General features: G+C 43.8%; 1 protein-coding gene across 1 annotated transcript in view; it reads right to left on the bottom strand.

Annotated features, from left to right (window-relative positions):
- Positions 1-19,687, bottom strand: part of LOC147008560 (lipopolysaccharide-responsive and beige-like anchor protein) — a 597,819-nt gene that overhangs the window by 562,317 nt on the left and 15,815 nt on the right. Inside the window, exon 3 of the mRNA XM_085864642.1 lies at positions 7,749-7,849. Within this exon, the coding sequence (XP_085720768.1) occupies positions 7,749-7,849 (101 nt within the window). The remainder of the gene's footprint in view (positions 1-7,748; positions 7,850-19,687) is intronic.

The raw sequence follows: 19,687 nt of genomic DNA, 5'->3' as shown, positions 1-19,687 counted from the left end.
TTGTGGGATGTTGGGTTGTGGGATGTTGGGTTGTGGGATGTTGGGTTGTGGGATGTTGGGTTGTGGGATGTTGACAGATCAAACTTTGAAGATTTTTGATGTAAGCTCAAATGGTCATGTAACAGGTGGTAAAGTTTTAATTTCCTCTGGTAAACAGTTTTCAACGCACAGTACTCTCAATAAAATGCACACACATGTGTACATATGCTCTGCAGTATGTATGTGACTGATTGATTGCTTAACCCTGGCTAGAAATCTTGGCTCTTGTAAGAGTGAGGAGACTGAAGATAAAATGGTCAACGAGTGATAGCGAGTGTAGCCACAGTTGGACTCAGCAAGCAAGGGAAGGAATAAACAGGAAGAGAGAAGAGAAAACAGTAACTTTCGTGCAAGAGGATTGGGTAAGGAAGGGCTCATGGGGGTAGAAAAGATTGTCAGTATGAATGTGGGATGACATGGGATGGTGGTGTTCCACTTGCTTGGGAGGGAATGGTGTGATCCAAGTCTCCAGAGTCTAGACTCCTGAGAATGGACAATGCAGTTACACAAACAAGAGAAAAGGTGAACAAAAGAGAGGACGTGAGTGTAAAACCTCAATCTTGGGAGATTGACCAATAGGAGGTTACGGTGGGAATGTGTATTTCCTGGGGGATCTGGGGAGGGTCAGAAGGCTGGAAGAGCACAGACAATGAAACAGGAGTGGTGGTTAAAAAGAAACCCAAAAACATACGGGTCACCATCCTGTCTGCGATCCAACAGCAACAAGACTTGTGCTTCAGCTTCATCGTGGCAGTTGCCAATACTTGGGAGTTAAATCGTTTCTACAGATTCCAAGAGAGATGGACACGATTTTGGGGCACCAGCCAAACTACATCATGTCCATAATTGAATGACCAAAAGAGCAATGCTCCATTGACATATGGACAAAGACATTGAAGACTGTGTTCTGATTTTCCTGCTCTGTCTGGAACTGACTTTGGAGACCAGCTTTGATTAAATGGTTGACTCAGAAGATGTCATGGCTGATGATGAGGATTAAAAGTTCAGAGTGAAACACATCCAGGGGCTGAGCATGGAAACAGATCGGTGGCAGTTAATTTGATGATCCTTCTGAAGCGCCAGGATGAGATTGAGATTTGCCAGGATTGAAAAAGACACGTTTCATTTGTCAGACCAACATCTCTATATTTCCAGCAATCTCTGTGTGTCTGTATGTGTGTCTGCGACAGCCGTTTCTCGACAACCACTGGTCCGATTGAATTGAAACTTGCCAGGAATATTGCTGGGGACCTGAGGATGTGCCTTTTCAAGGTTTGATATTAATCGGACAAGCGGTTCCCAAGTTACGGCCATTTATGTCAACCAATGAAAGGACACAGTGCTATGACATCACGAATGAAGTCACAATTCTTCTTCATTTTTTTTTTTTTTGCACGATTGACATCACAATTCTTCTTCTTCTTCGTTTGATATGACGTCACAATTGACGCTGGGGACCTGAGTATGTGCCTTTTCAAGGTTTGATATCGTTCTTCTTCATCCATTTCAGCTGTTTCCTAAGTGTTTCCCAAGGTTTGAATTCATTGTTCAAATTATTAATTAATCCCAAGGTTTGAATTTTCCCAAGGAAAACGGCTGTTTCCCAAGGGTTTGAAAGCTTTTTCTTCCCAAGGTTTGAATTAATTGTTCAAATTATTAATTAATCCCAAAGTTTGAATTTTCCCAAGGGAAACAGCAGTTTCCCAAGGGCTTGAAAGCTGTTTTTTTCCCAAGGTTTGAATTAATTGTTGTGCTTGGCAGACATTTGTGAATACATTTGCAGAAGAGGGGGGGCGAGAGAGGGGGGCGAGAGAGGGGGGCGAGAGAGGGGGCGAGAGAGGGGGGCGAGAGGGCGGCGAGAGAGGGCGGCGAGAGAGGGCGGCGAGAGAGGGCGGCGAGAGAGGGCGGCGAGAGAGGGCGGCGAGAGAGGGCGGCGAGAGAGGGCGGCGAGAGAGGGCGGCGAGAGAGGGCGGCGAGAGAGGGCGGCGAGAGAGGGGGGCGTCACAATTCTTCTTCTTCTTCGTTTGCTATGATGCCACAACTGAAGCTGGGGACCTGAGTATGTGCCTTTTCAAGGTTTGATATCGTTCTTCTTCATCCGTTTCAGCTGTTTCCCAAGTGTTTCAAAGCTGTTTTTTCCCAAGGTTTGAATTAATTGTTCAAATGATTAATTAATCCCAAGGTTTGAATTTTCACAAGGGAAACAGCTGTTTCCCAAGGGTTTGAAAGCTGTTTTTTTCACCAAGGTTTGAATTAATTGTTCAAATTAATTAATTCATCCCAAGCTTTGAATTTTTCCAAGGGAGACAGCTGTTTGAAATATTTTTTATTTTTTTTATTTTTTTTGCATGTACGGCCACGCACGTACGGGTCTGTGTGTCTGTCTGCGACCGCTCTTTCTCGACAACCACTGGTCCGATATAATTGAAACTTGCCACGTATATTGCTGGGGCCCTGTGGATGTGCCTTTAAGGTTTGATATTAATCGGACAAGTGGTTCCCAAGTTACGGCCATTTATTTGCTAACCAATGACAGGACACGGTGCTATGACATCACGAATGACATCACAAATCCCATTTTTTTTCTTCTTTTTGCACGATTGACGTCACAATTCTTCCTCTTCTTCTTCGTTTGATATGATGTCGCAATTGACACTGGAGACCTGAGTCTGTGCCTTTTCAAGGTTTGATATCATTCTTCTTCATCAGTTTCAGCTGTTTCCCAGGTTTCCCAAGTTCTGGCCATTTATGATACCATCATTTATGATACCCGCACCTACGGGCCCGCACTAGTCTAATCAATTCCAGATCATCAGAGAGTGACACAGCTGCTGTGTGCCGGATGGGTTACTTACTGGACAACACAATGTCAAGTCATTTGAAAAATGAAGAGGGGTGTTTCCCAAGCATTGGAGAGGTTATTTATGCAGATGAGGAACACGACTCAGTCCAATATAATACTTTGGGGTAATCTCGCCGCTACTGGGAGAGGAGAAGAGAAGATGGTGTTCCATTGATAACAAATCATCGATTGCCCAAATACAGGTAATTCAGACACCAGGTATGAAGGTTGCCTTTTATGCAGCAGACAACCAGGGTGCCAGACTGTATTGAATTCCCGAGATATGTGGAAGGATATGGTGGTCCTGACGTCTTGAGATTTAGGGACTTCAACCATTGCTGACACAGAATCAGAATTGTATCAATATATACATAGTTGAGTGACCAGGATTGGAAAGACTGGACATCAGTAGTAGTGATGGATTCCGTGACGTTGCTTGTAGTTGAAAGCAAGCTCAGTGACATATACTTGAGAGGATCTGTTTTGGCACCCTTCTTGTGAAAGTCAGTGATGTTGGCGAACTTCCAATTGTGAGTTGGGAAATTAAAATCAAATATCACATTTCTGACCTGAGAGACTCATGTTACCGGCGTAGTACCTGCCAATAAATGATTCTGTGCAATTACAAAGCAATATTTACTATTCCATGAACCAAGATTTTGTATAACAAAGACAAATGAGACTTGAAATTCCACAGGCCAATTCAATGATGTTTATTATTCTGAAAAGCATGCACAACTAAAGAATTAGGTAATAAATCCTGTTAAATATGACAATTTTATGAAGAAAACACCAGTCGAATACAAACAAATCGATAAGATATGCAAAGTTTTACAGGGGCTGTCATCTGGTGCCGTAAAATGAAGGACGACATGTGATGTGTTCGGGGGGGGAAAAAATATTTTCTGGGTTCACAGCTTGCATGACGGGACACACAGGATAGCCGAGGTATGCACACTCACCCCTGGGCTGTATAGCGTGGGTTATCACCCGGACCTAGTTACAAACTGTCATGTGAAGCATCATTGTGTGTGCCATCCCTCGGATGGATGGGAACATGGGCGTCCCGTCTGTCAGCATCGGTTGGTGGACGTTAAACATTCCACGATGTCCTTTGCAAAGAGGAGGCGAGTTATCGCCGGCACCCTGGCCAAATTTAAATCTCCTGCTCTAACCTACAGGGGGCACTGCAAAGGAAAGCTGAACCCTCCACAAATGATGCAAATAAAAGAGGAAGAAGCTTGCATGACAATACCACTGTACTTCTGGAGAAATCAATCCATTTCCCATCACTTGATCTTTAAATAAAAATAAATTAAAAAAAAATAAACAACAAAAAAAAAAAGAGTTCCAAAAATAAATAATAAACTTACCAAACACCAAAATAAATAAAAAACCTCCAAAATGTCCATGAGCAAACTCGGCGAGATATGTGCAACAGCAAACAAGAACACATTTTTATTTTCATGGAAATGTACATTACTCCACAACATAATATACCGGGAGCCCACGGGGCTCAGCTCAACCGAAGAGGGGAACAATTGCCGTCCTCATGGTAAGATGCCAGATGATATTCTCACCTCAGAACTCTGCGTCTGCAGGGACACTGCTGCTGGGTTGACATTCTGTGGTCAATATCCGTATCGCATAATCGGCGCTAGCTCAACCTGGCAGCGGAACGGTCCCAAGTAGGTTTCTGATATTATTCGTATAGCTTGTAACACGGTATGAACAATGACAGACGATTTCGCCGCTGGAATACCGGTGACAGACGCTAATTAGATGCCGCAAAAATCACGCGAGCTCAACCGAACAGCGGAACGGCTAAAACCAACGCAGAATGCTAGTAAGGGGTCCCCCGAGTACAAAAGGAGCACCGTCAGACAACTTTGTCACTGGGCCCCCAGGATAAACTGGGCCCCCCCACCCCCCCTGGGCCTCAGCCCCCCCCCTAACAGCAGCAATTCAAAAAGTTCTCTGAGAAGTCTCCAATAATGACAAATTCTCCTTCACAGACTTCGTCTTTCTTATTTTTCAGAAACTGAGATTGGGCCTTGGCAATGAAGTCGGGTCTCACCAATTTCACCGCGCGTTCACAGAATTGATTAATGAATTCTTCCAAAGGCAGGACCATGGAGCTCAGTTCAGATCTGTCGGTGGATGTCCACCGTTTAAAACTGAATTTCATCAATATCCTCTTGTTCATAAGCACTCAGTATCTCGGTTTTGAAGTCTTCAATTGATGGTCAACTTTCACAAGTTCTGAAATAACATGCCGGTTGTGCTGGGTTACAAACTAAGTGTGCCATCACATGATGATAGCTAGGAAGTTTGGCTATCTGTGGCATTTTGGAACCAAACATCATGAGTTTCACATTTTGATGTATCGTACATACACATACACTGTGTGAACCGGCCAGGACACACTCCGAGGGACAGAGCATGGCGAACTTCGTGAATCAAAATTTCAAGCCAGGGTTCTTCTCTTTGAATTTCTGAAACAGTCCCTTGAGATTGTTTAGTCCCAGGCGCTTTTGAATTTTGTCTTTTCCATGTACATTCCTGACCACCACACAGTCCTTTTTTCCCGGCATTATTCGGCTGAATTCATCACTTCAGTAAAATTCGGTTACGGCGGATTTCACTTTGTCAGGCAATATTTTACCCTGTTCTGGATTTGGAGATGATAGCATACCATTTTCTTTCTCTAAATTTTTGGCTTGCACAGCCATTCTTTGGGAGCAACTGAATTCACTCATCATCCCTCTGATGCTCATATTCCTAGCAAATATTGTCAGTATACGTATTTGCTTTGAACGGCTCGAAACAACGTATTTTTCTTTCAAGCTTTTGATCACCTCTGGCATGCAGTTTTCATCACATTTTGACGCTGTATTTTGTGTTTTCTCCGCAGTGCTTGGTTCAGCAACTAGTTCTAATTTTTTTTCGCACATAATCTTCCACTTTACTTCGCTTTTCAGGAACGTACCCTGGGTTACTTTCCACCTTTCATTTGTCGAATGGGCTTTCGCCTATCATCGATAACGACTGGTTTAATAGGTCAACTTCTGCTTCTCGCTCAAAAACCTCCTCGTCCTCATCTGTCAAAATGGATTCTGCAATGCCTTCGATAGTACCTTCTGATGATAATTATGAACTGGTCGAAGACGATTCTTCAATACGCTCTGGTGACAACTGAGAAAGTTTTTTTTCTGCACGAAGTACAAAGTCTGTCATCTTTTTTTTCACCTTTGAAGAAAATTTCATCAACATATCATTTGACACATTGCGAAGATCTTTTCGTTGTTTCGTTTTATGGCAGCTGAACGGATCGCAACAGTATTTTCGGAACTTCTTTCGATCTTCAGTTGCCATGCTTACTGCAAAAACTAAGATTATCCCATTTATAACTTAATTCGATGATGGTGATACAAAAAATGTACACTTAAAAAAAAAAAAAAAAATCAAGACACATTAGGCAGAATAATTTTTCGCAAATGATGCAATATACATATATATACATACATATACATATACATATACATATATATATATATACATACATATACATACATATACATACATATACATATACACATATACACATATATATATATACATACATATATATATATGTACATATATATACATACACACACACACACACACAATAGTCGAGAGATGATTGTCAATTTCAGACATAAAGTCGCCTGCCAGCAGGTGACGTCATTGGAACGATGACGGCAAATGTCGCCCAATGTCGAATCAAGAATTAGTGATATGTGGACCCTGAAAAATAAAACCATCATCACACTTGAACCCATTGAGATCCCATTTTCATTTATGCTGAGGTGTTGGAGTATATGTAGGGGTATTCTCACACGAAAAAAATCTGGACCATCAGTTTGGCTGGGGAGCAGGGGCCCAAGGTCAAAGGGCACACCAAACTATAACTTTTTAAATTACTGTTTCAGTGATTTTACTTTACGCGATTCGAAAGATCTCACTTTTACGAGCATTTTGATACCAAGATCATCCAAATCGGACCAGAACCTGTGATTATGGCCACTGGAAGATTGTGGGTCAACCGGGGGCACCCAAATTTGGGGGGGGGCTAAAATGGGCCCCGATTGGCCCCCAGGTCTGAAAATTGACACAATGTTTTACCATGGATACAAACACTTGCACAAAAAAAAAAGAGTGAAATCTAAGACGATGTGTCAAAAATTTTGCTGAAAAATGTGTACACTTGACATAGAACGCACCACTTGGGAGCATCTGTCCTGGGGACCCAGCGACCAAGTTGTCTGTCAGTGCTCCTTTTGTACTCAGGGGACCTGGTATAACCATTCTGCGTTGGTTTTAGCCGTTCCGCTGTTTGGTTGAGCTAGCGCAACCAAAGGATCCCGAACTATGGAGCGTCTGTCCTGGGGGGCCCAGCGACAAAGTTGTCTAACAGTGCTCCTTTTGTACTCAGGAGACCCCTTACTAGCATTCTGCGTTGGTTTTAGCCGTTCCACTGTTAGGTTGAGCTAGCATGATTTTAGCGGCATCTAATTAGCGTCTGTCACCGGTATTCCAGCGGCGAAATCGTCTGTCATTATTTATACCGTGTTACAAGCTATACAAATAATATCAGAAACCTACTTGAGGCCGTTCCGCTGCCAGCTTGAGCTCGCGCCGATTATGCGATACGGATATTGACCACTGAATGTCAACCCAGCAGCAGTGTCCCGGCAGACGCAGAGTTCTGAGGTGAGAATATCATCTGGCATCTTACCATGAGGACGGCAATTGTTCCCCTCTTCGGTTGAGCTGAGCCCCACGGGCTCCCGGTCAATAAGCACGAGTCATTGAAATAACTTACCCATTGATTGTTCCTTCCTCGAAGACAGCTAAACACGAGTTTGAGTTCCTTCACAGTGATGCTGTATCCGGACAAGACCCCAACAATGCCAACAAGTAACTCTGTAGGGGAGAAAAAAGGAGATTGTATGCTAAAGGAGTTTCACCTTTCATTTACATAAATAACAAAATACATTGGATACTAAGGCAGATTTAAAAAATAATGTAAAGATATGGAAGAAGAGAAAAAATAAATTGATAATACAGAAATAATGAAACAAGCAATAGAGATATAGACAAACACAGAAAGAACTAGAGGGGGAGCACTCGGTAGAGTGCAAAACCTCCGCCGCCAATACTGCTAGGTCACTCAAGTGAACCTGATATCCTATTCATTCAATTTGACGTCAACAGTGCTCACAGAGTTATAGTTTGCAACTTTCCCTTTTACATACTCAACTCATTTATCATCACTAGATTCCTTGAGACAGAAATTGATTTTTCGTGGGTATATCCACCTGAAGTTCCAAAATTAGCCGCAATTATAATTTTGACATGTTTTTTGTTGGAAATCACTAAAACATGTAGAAATGCAAAAAAAAATAAAAATCGAAATTTGGTTGAAAAAGAAGTTGCAAAAAATTTTTTCCCCTCTAACAATTTTTTTTGGGGGGGGAGGTTGGAAATCACTTAAAACATGTAGAAAAAAAAATTCAAATATTTTTTCAAAATGGCCGCCATAGCGGCCATATTGGATTTTGGACCGAGTCCAAAATCTAATGGCATGATCCTTGGACCATACCTAATCCCCCCACCAAGTTTCGTCGAAATCCGTCGAGGAGTTTTTCCGTAATACTGTTTACAAACAAACGAGCAAACAAACAAACAGAAAGGGGTGAAAACAGTAACCTCCGATCTTCGATGGCGGAGGTTAACTAGAAAGAATCTCAAAATTCAAAGCCCGTTCGCGTCCGCGTCCGCTTTGTACTCAAACTAAACGTGACGAAAATGACAATAAAACGTACAATATTTTTAAACCAATTTGTGTTCTCCATAATCTCATATCAAAACATTCTTGAAGATTTTATGACAAAACCTCAATTGTTATGGCCTGGACAGACACACTGAAGCTCAATGGTAAATAAATAAAGAACTCAGGAAGCGATAAAAAGCAGGCCATCTTGCGCTTGACGTGCTGAGTTTGAGCTAATAAGGGGTATTTATAGTCACTATGACTTTGCCATTTCACATTTTGATCCAATTTTTAATTATTTTCTCCATATTCTCATGATAAAGATTTGTTGAAAATTTGATGACAAAAGTTCAAATGTTAAATAGGCAACGACCACAACAACAACGGTGAAAAACAACTTGGAACGGGAGGAGAAGGGAGAAAGGGAGGAAGGGAGGAAGGGAGGAAGGGAGACGATAGAAGAGAGGCCGGGATCCTCTGGGGCGTACCTTTGGCTGTTATGGCCCGGTCACACCTTGACGTTTTAGCCAACGTATGCCGATTTTTGAATTTTTTTTCTAAAACGCTGGCACACGTTGAATACGTTATGGGTAAGTTTTGATAACATTGAGAGCACGCTGGAATACGTCGTAGTACGTTGCCATACGTCGTTGTACGTTGGCTTTAAACGTTGTACTTTTCGGTTGTCCTCAATTTTTTCATGCTTGAAATTTCACGACGTATGCTGGCGTATGACTCACACGTTCCGCTACGCTGGCCACAAGTTGTATGCACGGTCTGCGATCGTTGACAGACGTCAACACATGCTACTTGTAAGTTAATCATAAGTTGAGACACGCCGAGGTAATGTTTAGCGTACCCGAAACTTATTTCTAACCTATGATTAACGTGTTGTTGGCACGTTACGCGATCGTTGCCACACATAGACAGACGTTACTTTTAAGTTACTCATAGGCTGAAAGACGTCGGTATAATGGATCGTCCTTGCGTCAGCGTCCACGGCCACGGCCAGGACACTTATTTGCAGCATTCTTCAAACTTTTCTTCGGCATGACGAGGATGTTCACACTTCGATGTCTAGCTTGGCTATGATTCCAATTGTCCATCGGCAGCGTCTATTTAAAATAGTCGAGTTTGAGCGTTTTAACACGTTCAGAAGAAAAGTTTCAAATTTCCAAACCCCAGCGTCAAAAAAAAAAAAAAAAAAAAAAAAACAACAAAGGCGAGTGACAGCAATTTAAATCGTTCATTGTAAACAATGAAACTAGCTGAGTGGTACCGTTTAAAAGTCGTTGAGTGTAAAAAAAAATCGAATTGTTGAGCGCAAGCGTCTACTTTCAATAGTGGAGATGCAGCCATTTAAATCGTTGAGTGGCAGCCTATGAACCTACCCGTGGACACGCGGACGCAAGGAGGATCCATCATAACCCACACCCTCCCCCTCACACCCACCTACTACTGCCAACATGAACAAACTACTACTAATACTAATACTAATACTAATACTGATACTGATACTGTTACTGCTGACATGGACATCGACTCAAAAAGGAACTCGAAAACACTGTTGGGTTCCCCTTTTATGAGCAGCATTTTTATATACCAATTCCCAAAACCGCTGGGAACACGTCTTTATATGGCAGTTGTAAGCTAGAAACACGTTAATTTTTTTTTTTTTTGTCGACCGGAAGACGTCATTGGAATACGTCTACATACGTCGATGTGTGTTGGGGCTACGTAAAGAATTGGTTCAAAGCACGTCAAACATAAGTTAGAAATAAGTTTCGCGTAAAAAAGACATTACCGCGACGTGTTTCGACTTACGAGTAGCTTATAAGTAGCCTTTGTGGACGTGTGTAAGCGTCCACATATCGTGTGTAAAACTTATCCTCATCGCATGCGGAACGTGTGTCATACGCCGAATACGTCGTAAAATTTTGAACATGTTCAAAATTTCTTGACGTACTCTACTTACTACGACTTATGATAGCGTATTTAGCGTTCTACTCGCGCATACCAAACTTACCCATACCGTATTCGACGTGCCCCAACGTTTTAGACACACTTTTTGTTACGTCGGCATACGCTGGCAAGATCGCCAAGGTGTGACCGCGATTTTGACCCTTCCATTTCTACGGCAGTTATGATTCGAATCGTTGTGCGTCAGCCTTTTAATAGGCTACGCCACGACATCGTCGGCGATGCGTGCAACGCGCTCTGCCTGAGTTAGACTATCGTTGGGCATCGGTTGTGTAGGCCGACAACAGGTTCAGCATTCGTTGGTATAAGTTATCTATAACACAACGAAACGTTCTGTGTAGTTACCAATGCGTTATACATAAGACCAAGTCGCTATGAATACGTCCAAATCTTTAAAAAAAAAAAACATCAAAAGTTCAACGAAAGCCAGCGTTTTACATACATTTTAATACGTTGCCATCGCTGGCTAAAACGTCAAGATGTGACCGGGCCTTTACGCTTGGGTTCCATAGAGTGCATTCCATTTGGTTTCGACATTATCAGTGAAGAGGACATTGGCGAGTTTTATTTGTGCGAATCTGTGATTGTTAAATCGACCTGCTGAGCCCTTTGCCGCGATGGCTCAACTCTAATCTGCTGCGTGCAGGTCCGTGGAGAACAACTCGTCTTCATATAATCAACCTTGGAGGGATTCTTCACTGCTTAACTTTGTTGGCCGTTTGTTGGGCCTGCCTGGTGGAAGTTGCACTTCTCATGTTATCTTGGCAGCGACATCATTGTTGCCCTTCTCGTGTTACCCTCAGCAGTCATTTTCTTCAATTCATGCGCCATTACGAGACGGCGAATGGCACTCTGCCAGCACCAACTTTCAGAGATGATTGTGGTAGAACATCTTCTGTCCTTCAATCAAATCTTCCTTTGAATTTGGAGTTCCCATCTTCATTATTTGTGGGTCGGCTTATGGCTGTAACGGCTAAATTGGGTTCTACTTTGCACTTCACTTTTCTTCCTTTTTTTTTTTTGGTGTACTGTCAAGGCTCGTATGAGAGCTAACACACAGAAAGTACAACAAGGAGAGCAGGAGACAAGAGGGGCAAGAGAGGGAAGGAAAAAAGTGGGGAACAGAGACATGAGGTCTGTGGAAGGGATAGGGATGGGGATGGGGCAGGGTACACAGGGTAAACAGGATGGACACTACAAGGCCTTTCAGGAAGGAAAGCAAGGAATTTGAAGGAGGTGGGTTTGGGGTGGATTAGCAGGGATATAAAAGATCATTGTTTTTGGATGGGGAAGATAAGAGATGGTGGTGAACAGCTGTTTTAAAGACCTGAAGGGATGAGTGGGATTGAAGAGTGTGGGAGTATGCTCCAAAGGTGGGAAAAAAAGAGGAATGAAAGAGTGAAGGTGAGCAGTGATTTTTTTTGTATACAGTGTCGATGCTCGTATGAGAGCTAACACACAACACACAACGGGGGGGGGGGGGCAGGAGACAAGAGGGGCAGGAGAGGGAAGGACAAAACAGTGGGGAACATGGGGTTGACAAAATGGACATCACAGGGACTTTCAGGTCCTTACATGGCAGGGAACTTTCAGGAAGGAAGGCAGGGAATTTGAAAGAGGTGGGCTTGGGCTGGATTAACGGGGGAAGAAAAGATCATGGTTTTTGATGGTGGAAGATAAAAGGTGGTGATGAACAGATGTTTTAAAGACCTGGAGGGAAGAGTAGGATTGAAGAGAGTGTGTGAGTCCAAAGGCAGGAAAAAAAGGAGGAATGAAAGCAGGAAGGTAAGCAATGATTTTGGTACTTTACCTGAAGGGGTTTGCTATCAGACCTTGAGTGCCCTGCAGAAATATGGGGGGGCCGACACATATCGCAGACAGAGCGGGGGGGCCAGGCCAGAGAGGAGACGGTCGAAGACAGAAAGACCACTGACCTGCCTGCGGTGAGAGAGTGAGCGACCCAAACACTCAGCCTCATCGTGGGAGATACCAATCATCCTTGGTATCCACAGCGTGAAGCCGAGAAAGGTGAGACGCGGGAGCACCAGCTAAGAGGGGAGAGCAGTACTCCATCAGGCTGCGGATGAAAGCTTTGTAAGTGGTCAGGAGCTCAGGTGGGCCGAGGAAGGACATTGCACGACGGAGGACGCCCAGTCGGTGACTGGTTTTGGAGGCCAGTTTGGAAATGTGGCTTTCCCAGGAGAGATCATGGCAGATAGTGAAACCCAGAAGCTTGAATGAAAGGACTTCAAGAAGATTGTTGAGAAAGTAGATGGCGGTTCCAGACAGACCTTTTGGAGAGACATAGTGAGAGTGGTATGAGATTTGTCAGGATTGAAAGACATGGTCCACGTGTTGGACCAGCTTGTGATTTTATCCACATCTGCAGAGAGCGAAGATGCTGCTGCTTGCCGGTCTGAGTGATGACATATGGTACGGCAGAGGGTGGCGTCATCAGCAAAGAGATAAAGAGGATTTTCCAGTCAGAGAGATCATTGATGAAAACCAGAAATATCACAGGGCCCAGAACACTGCCTTGAGGAACTCCAGCTTGGACAGGAAGAGGGGATGAGAGAACTCCATTTAGGGCCACATGTTGGCTGTGATAGGAGAGGAAGTCTGCGACCCAGGAGTGGAGATGGCCTTCGGTACCATAGGAAGAGTTTGGTGAGCAGGGCAGGGTGCCAGACCATATCGAAAGCACACTATGTCGAGAGAGATGGCTCTGATTTCATATCTGGCAATGAGGATCTCCATCCATTGTTGGGAGAGCAGAAGCAGCATATCCAGGGTAGAGTAACTTGGTCTGAAACCAAATTTATGATCAGAAATCAAGCCATTGGAGAAGAGGAAGGATTTAATGTCTGAAGCGATGATGGATTCCATAATCTTGCTGATGATTGGGAGAAGGCTGATTGGTCTGCAGTTGCTGGGATCTGTTTTTGCACCTTTTTATGCAGAACGGTAATGTTTGCTGATTTCCAAGCAGATGGCAGATGACCTTGAGCAAATGAGAGAGCGAGTAGAACAGAGAGAGGGTGAGCAAGAGCAGCAGAGCAGCTTTTTAGGAGAGTGGGCTGATGCCGTCTGGACCGGTTGCAGGATCTGAGTCGAGGTTTGACAGCAAGCTCTCCACATTGTCAGAAGGAAAGGACACAGAGTCCAGGAAAAGCTGGGTGTGACTGGGTAAGGTAGGTACAGAAAGCAATGGGTTTCGGACACAAGATTTAAATGCAAATACCAAGTTTAGGCATTCAGCCTTTTCATGTGTGGTGTCAGCAGTGCAGCCACCTGAGGTAAGGGGGGGGGGGGGATGGAAGGGCAACATACACCAGAAACAGATTTAACTAGATGCCACCAGAATTTGGAGGAGGGAGACAGGTTTGAGAGTTCAAACTTGAGTTGAGAAAGATGTTGTTTTCTGGCTCTCCTGAGGGTAGATACACACTTGTTCCGAGCTTTGTGGAAGGAACCAAGATTACCCTCAGTTGGATTTGTTTTCCATGAGACAAAGGCAAGTTGTTTCAGGACAACTGCCTCGCCACATGCTTCAGTGTACCATGGGTGGGAAGAAGGGTAGAACAATTGAAGACAAGAGGGGATAAATCTGTAGATGAGAGAGCAAGTTTCTTTGAAAGAATTCCCAAGACAAGTTGATGTTGGAGAAAGTAGCAATGGGAGACCAGTCTAGAAGTTTGATGGCTGCTTGAAAACCCTGCCAGTCAGCCTGAGTGAAATGCCAGACTCCTCGGCATTGAGGTGGTTCTCAAATAAAAGCCAGAGATGTTGACTTTCACAAGCAAGTGGTCAGATGAACCGATTGGATCTGAGGAAGAACAGCAGATATTTTCAGGGAAATTGGTCAAAATAAGATCCAGAAGAGATGGAGTTCCGTTGGTTGAGATCCAGGTCGGGAAGTTGACTGATTGAGTCAGTCCCATTGAGTCGCAGAAGTCTTTTGCTGAAGTGCCATGGCATTGAGAGAGGTACCCACACCGAACAAAATGGCATTATGGCAATTGAAGTCACCACATATGAGGAAGAGAGAGTTGGGATGACAGGACAGAAGTTCGTCCATGTTTTAGAGAGCGAGATGAAATTGGAGTCATCATTGATTGGTGGGCGGTACAACACACATGTAAACATGAGGTGGGAGTGAAGAGGAAGCCATAGTCAGAGGTATTCCTGGGGTTGTGGAGGAGTGCGAGCAGTGCATGGAGAGTGAGGAATAGAGTCTTTGTTGAAGAGAGCAACTCCTCCACCAGGATGAGGCTCAGGTCTGTCATTATGGAGGAGGGAGTAACCAGGGAGAGATACTAGGGAGTCAGAGATGTCTTGAAGGAGGAGAGCAATTCTTGATTTTGATACTATTCCCAGAAGGGGGTTTGCTGACAGACCTTGAGCACCCTGTGAAAATATGGGAGGGGGGGCATGTTGCAGACAGAGTGGGGGGGAGGCTGGAGAGGAGACGGAAGAAGACAGAAAGACCACCGACCTGCCTGCGGTGAGAGTGAAACACCGAAAGACTTGGACTCATCACGGGAGATACCAATGATCCTAAAAGTCTTGGTTTCCACAGCGTGAAGCCGAGAAAGGTGAGAGGCGGGAGGCGGGAGCACCAGCCCGGAGGGGAGAGCAGTACTCCATCAGGCTGCGAACGAAAGCGATATTATTTTTGAGTATGATTGATAGATTGCCTGGCATTTCAGCCATTTGGTCTGCTGGGTTAAGAGCTCTACTCTACATTCTTAATTATCTCATTTGGGACGCTTGGAAAAGTTAGTTATTCTTGTAGCTAATTTGTAGTACATACTGCATTTGTGGTACACATGAGAGATTAATTATTAGTCCCCTACCGGTTTCACCGGAAGGATTTAAAGGGTTGCTCTCCATCTGTTCATCCTTCCCACCTGTGGGTTTTCAGACTTTTTTCCCCACACCCTTTAACATTATATTCAACTGAAACTTGGTACATGGCTTTATTGTGAAGTTCCAGAAAAATTCGAGTTTCAGGGCTTTTTGTCAATTTTTCACAGAGTTTTGCCTTTTTTGGAATGAGGAAATATAGTGGGGCAGCTTAGCTAAATATAGCATAACAATTGTGCATTTTGTGAGGAAAGCACCAAATTTGGCACACTAGTAGCCTATCATATTATGAACAGATTTGGATATTGGGCCATCTCAAATTCAGCCGCCGATGTCTGTGGCAGCCATTTTCCACTGCCATCAAAAATTTTGAGATGGCCCAATATCCAAATCTGTTCATAATATGATAGGCTACTAGTGTGCCAAATTTGGTGCTTTCCTCACAAAATGCACAATTGTTATGCCGAGTTGCCCCACTAAAATCATATTGATCGGGGACACATGTATTGCAAAGCAATTATAACTCGTTAGCTATTCTTTGACGACTTTATCCTTTTGTCTCCTGTTGTTTGTTGGTTTCACCCATAAAACAATACCAAGGCACATCATTGTCCTTTTATCAATTCTGCCGTGATGGTCTTCGGGATACCGCTGTGTCAGCATGCCATTCCCTGAGGTTGACACAATTTGGACAAACTAACAGGAGGGCAAACAGCATCACAGAAATGGCAACCTTCAAGGAGTAATTATGCAAAAACTACCACTACTACTCATTTAACGACCAGTTTCCCGTATTCGGGAGTTGGTCAGCTGTTGGTGCCTCTCCAATTAGTCCTGTCAAAAGCATCCTCCTCCATCAACCCCAACAACTGTAAGCCTCCACTAATTAAAGATCGCATACTTCCAGGTTTGTCTTTGTCTACCTCTTCGTCTTTTCCAGTCAAGTAATAAACTCGTGACTTTGACAGACTCATATTATCTCTTTTTCACTGGATGCACAAACCACAAGAGTCTTTTCTTTCTCAACTCTTCCTCAGTACCACCAGCTTTGAGCCCACTACAGACAGTACTCTGCTCATCCTTTAGTGTTACCCCACACATTAATCTCATAATCCTCAGCTCTGAGCTGACAGGATGGCATAGAGGAAAGCACACTCCCCACTAAGCTGTCTCGCCTGGGTTTGAACCCCAACACAGCTATAAACTATTATCCCGGTGTTTCGTCAATGTATGGTGCCATCGCTTGGATCGACGACAAACGGGTGGTCACGTCTGCCAGCATTCGTTTGTGGATGTTAACGATCCCATGGTGTCCTTCGCAAAGAGAAGGCGAGCCATCACCGGTTCCATGGCTAAATTTTTGCCCTAGCCCAGCAGTCGGCATTGCATCAGCAGCACAGTCAGCCAATGATGTTACTCCGCAGCCTTGTGCTGCACACAAACGAAGAATCCTCACGAATGTCCTCCCTCATCTTCTACCCTCATTCCCCAAGTATCATGACCCTTTTCCTAGTTCTCACAGCCAACTCTGCTCCATCACATCTCACAACCACCACTCACTATACCTGTATACCCAAACCTCCTTCAACAGCAATGCATTTCTGATGACACCACTTTTTGCAAGATACAAACCGAATATAGTTTCACCCTACTCCTTTACCACTCTCCTTCCTTTCTACTAACCATCAGTTTTGTGTTATCCCGATTCATCCTCAATCCCTTACATCCTTCCGAATATGAAACATCTCCTTGACTTTGATTGCAAGGGTTGAACAGTGCACAGTCAGGATATTCCAATGAGGTGTAAAACCAGAGGGAGAAAGAGACCAGGGTGGGTGAGCAGAGAGGTAAGGACTGCTATTCAGGATAAGCAGAAGGCATTTATTTATAGGATACAAAATAACAAGAACAGAGTCAGACACATATCAGCATAGTATAGGAATAAACAGAGGTAGGTTAAGAAAACGAGGCAAGTCAAAAGAGAATATAGGAAGGTTGAGATGGTGAAGAATATTTAAACATAATAGCAAGGCATAAAACAATCATACTAGAAGGGTAGAGAGAATACCTCCACCACGTAATGCCTGATCCACGAGAATATATCGGGCCCAATACATTTTTGAAATATCATGCTATATATTGTTTTTGGCCCATCTCTCCATGCTGAAGAATCACTGTTTAAATTAAATAATGCTCGTCTCCAGATCCGGATTTGCATCTTCACCAAAATTGAATCAATTTGTCGTGGTCACACACCCAACCTGTCCACCAAGTTACATCTGAATCCGTCCACAACTTTTTGAGATATCCTACACATAGACAGACAAACAAACAGAGAGAGACAGACAGAGGGGTGAAGACATAACCTCCTACACCTTCGGTGGCAGAGGTAACCAGTACATATAGGTCATGTGGAGGTGGGTCGGTTTGTTCAGTTTTGTTGTGCACATCACCAATCTAAACAAAATTCACCCTGTACATTCATGAGAACACACCATTGAAATTCCTTCTTGTTTCCATATGCACAAGTTGATACACCGACAGTTATTACCATTTGAAATTACCGCCGTGAAGTGGGCGTGGCGTGCTTGTAATCGCGGAGGAACCGACCAGGAAACAACAAATCAAGATGGCGGCGCCCATGGTTGTCGTGTGATTTTGAGTGATTTTGGTCTTTCAACAACCAAATATGCGTTGTTTCATACACTTGGGCGGGGAGGATGATGAGAAAGTGATGCAATTCACGGATAAGAGCTGGCGTAAGGTATGTGAGTGTGCGAAGGCTTGGTGCGACGCCACAGATAGTGAAACTATCAACAAATGCCGTTTGCTGGCTGATCAAATTTTGAAACTGCTGCCAATGACTGATCCTCCTGCGGATGCTGGCTGTCACCGGTTCTGCTATGCGTCGTTTTGTAACAAGGATCATATAAAACGCGCTGAAGCCAGGAAAAGGAAATCAGAAGCCAGCACTACTGCAGTTTCTGCTAGAGCCAGTGAGGTGGTGGGCGGACGAGAAGAAGAGGGGCACTCGTACAACAAAATACGTACAAAATCCCTCAGAACCTCTGTAGAAAGGGTGGCTGGCAAATCAGCTGGTGTACTGCCAATATATAATTTGTATAATGTGCCAGAAAAAAAAAAAGACAAATTCATCCGTGTCAAAGGAAAATCTCAACGTGATCAGTTGTCCCTGGCAGAAACACAGGATGGAGGAAAGCTGAGGGAAACTGCTGAGCAGAGGAGAGATGAACGTGATGTGAGAATAATAACAACTATAAAGAATAAAGATTGTGTGGCGCTGGCAGTTTATCACTACAAATGTTATTATGAGTATGTGAATGACACATACCACAGACAGAGTGAAAGTAAACTCCAAACTCAGAAAGTGAACTATGACTCAACATTTGACATTTTCTGTGATAAAGTAATCCAGGTAAGACTCATTGATGGAAAGCAATCTATACATATGAAGAAGTTGTGTGAGATGTTCAATGACCTACTCAGAGTATGCGAAGGTCAGGATAAGGCCAACTTCCAGGCAACAAGATTGAAGAAAAGACTGCAGGAACGGTACCCAGACATGATTTTCTATCGTCCACCAAAAATGTCTGAGAGCGAAGTGGTGTACATGAAGGACATTGATATTGATTCCATTGCTCAGGCTGCTGTTATAGACAGTAGCTCTACAACAGAAACAGAGTCAACTGCAGAGGATGAAGCCAGCCAGGGTCCACAACAGGGTGACTCAGACCTCAATTTACATGTTCTATACTCGGGAGTACTCATGGTGAGGGATGACCTGAACAAACACCAAAGTGTGGACATTACATGACCCTACTTGGAAATGGTGGAGCAGGCACTAGAGCTTATACGGGCAACTCATACTTCGAACTGGCCGAAACACCTTCCGATCACGAGAGCGTCAATGCCCTGGCACTTTGCGTACGATCACCTAAACTATGCAAGGTACTTACCCGTTTACTGGCTGGAAATGGCCGGGCGAGAGCACTCCCACCCAGACACCTATCAAGCGTTCATGGATGGCAAATGGACTGCCCAACGGCATACTCGTTATGGACTTGGTAGTGTTGCATGTGATCAGATCATAGAGCAGACTTTAAATAGGGACAGCAAGACCA

The sequence above is a fragment of the Eptatretus burgeri genome, chromosome 18 (assembly GCF_056783735.1).
Source record: "Eptatretus burgeri isolate ZD-2024b chromosome 18, Ebu_testis_v1, whole genome shotgun sequence".
Classification (NCBI taxonomy): domain Eukaryota; kingdom Metazoa; phylum Chordata; class Myxini; order Myxiniformes; family Myxinidae; genus Eptatretus; species Eptatretus burgeri.
The sequence above is the reverse complement of the archived record's forward strand: the minus strand, read 5'-3'. Positions and strand labels throughout refer to the sequence as shown.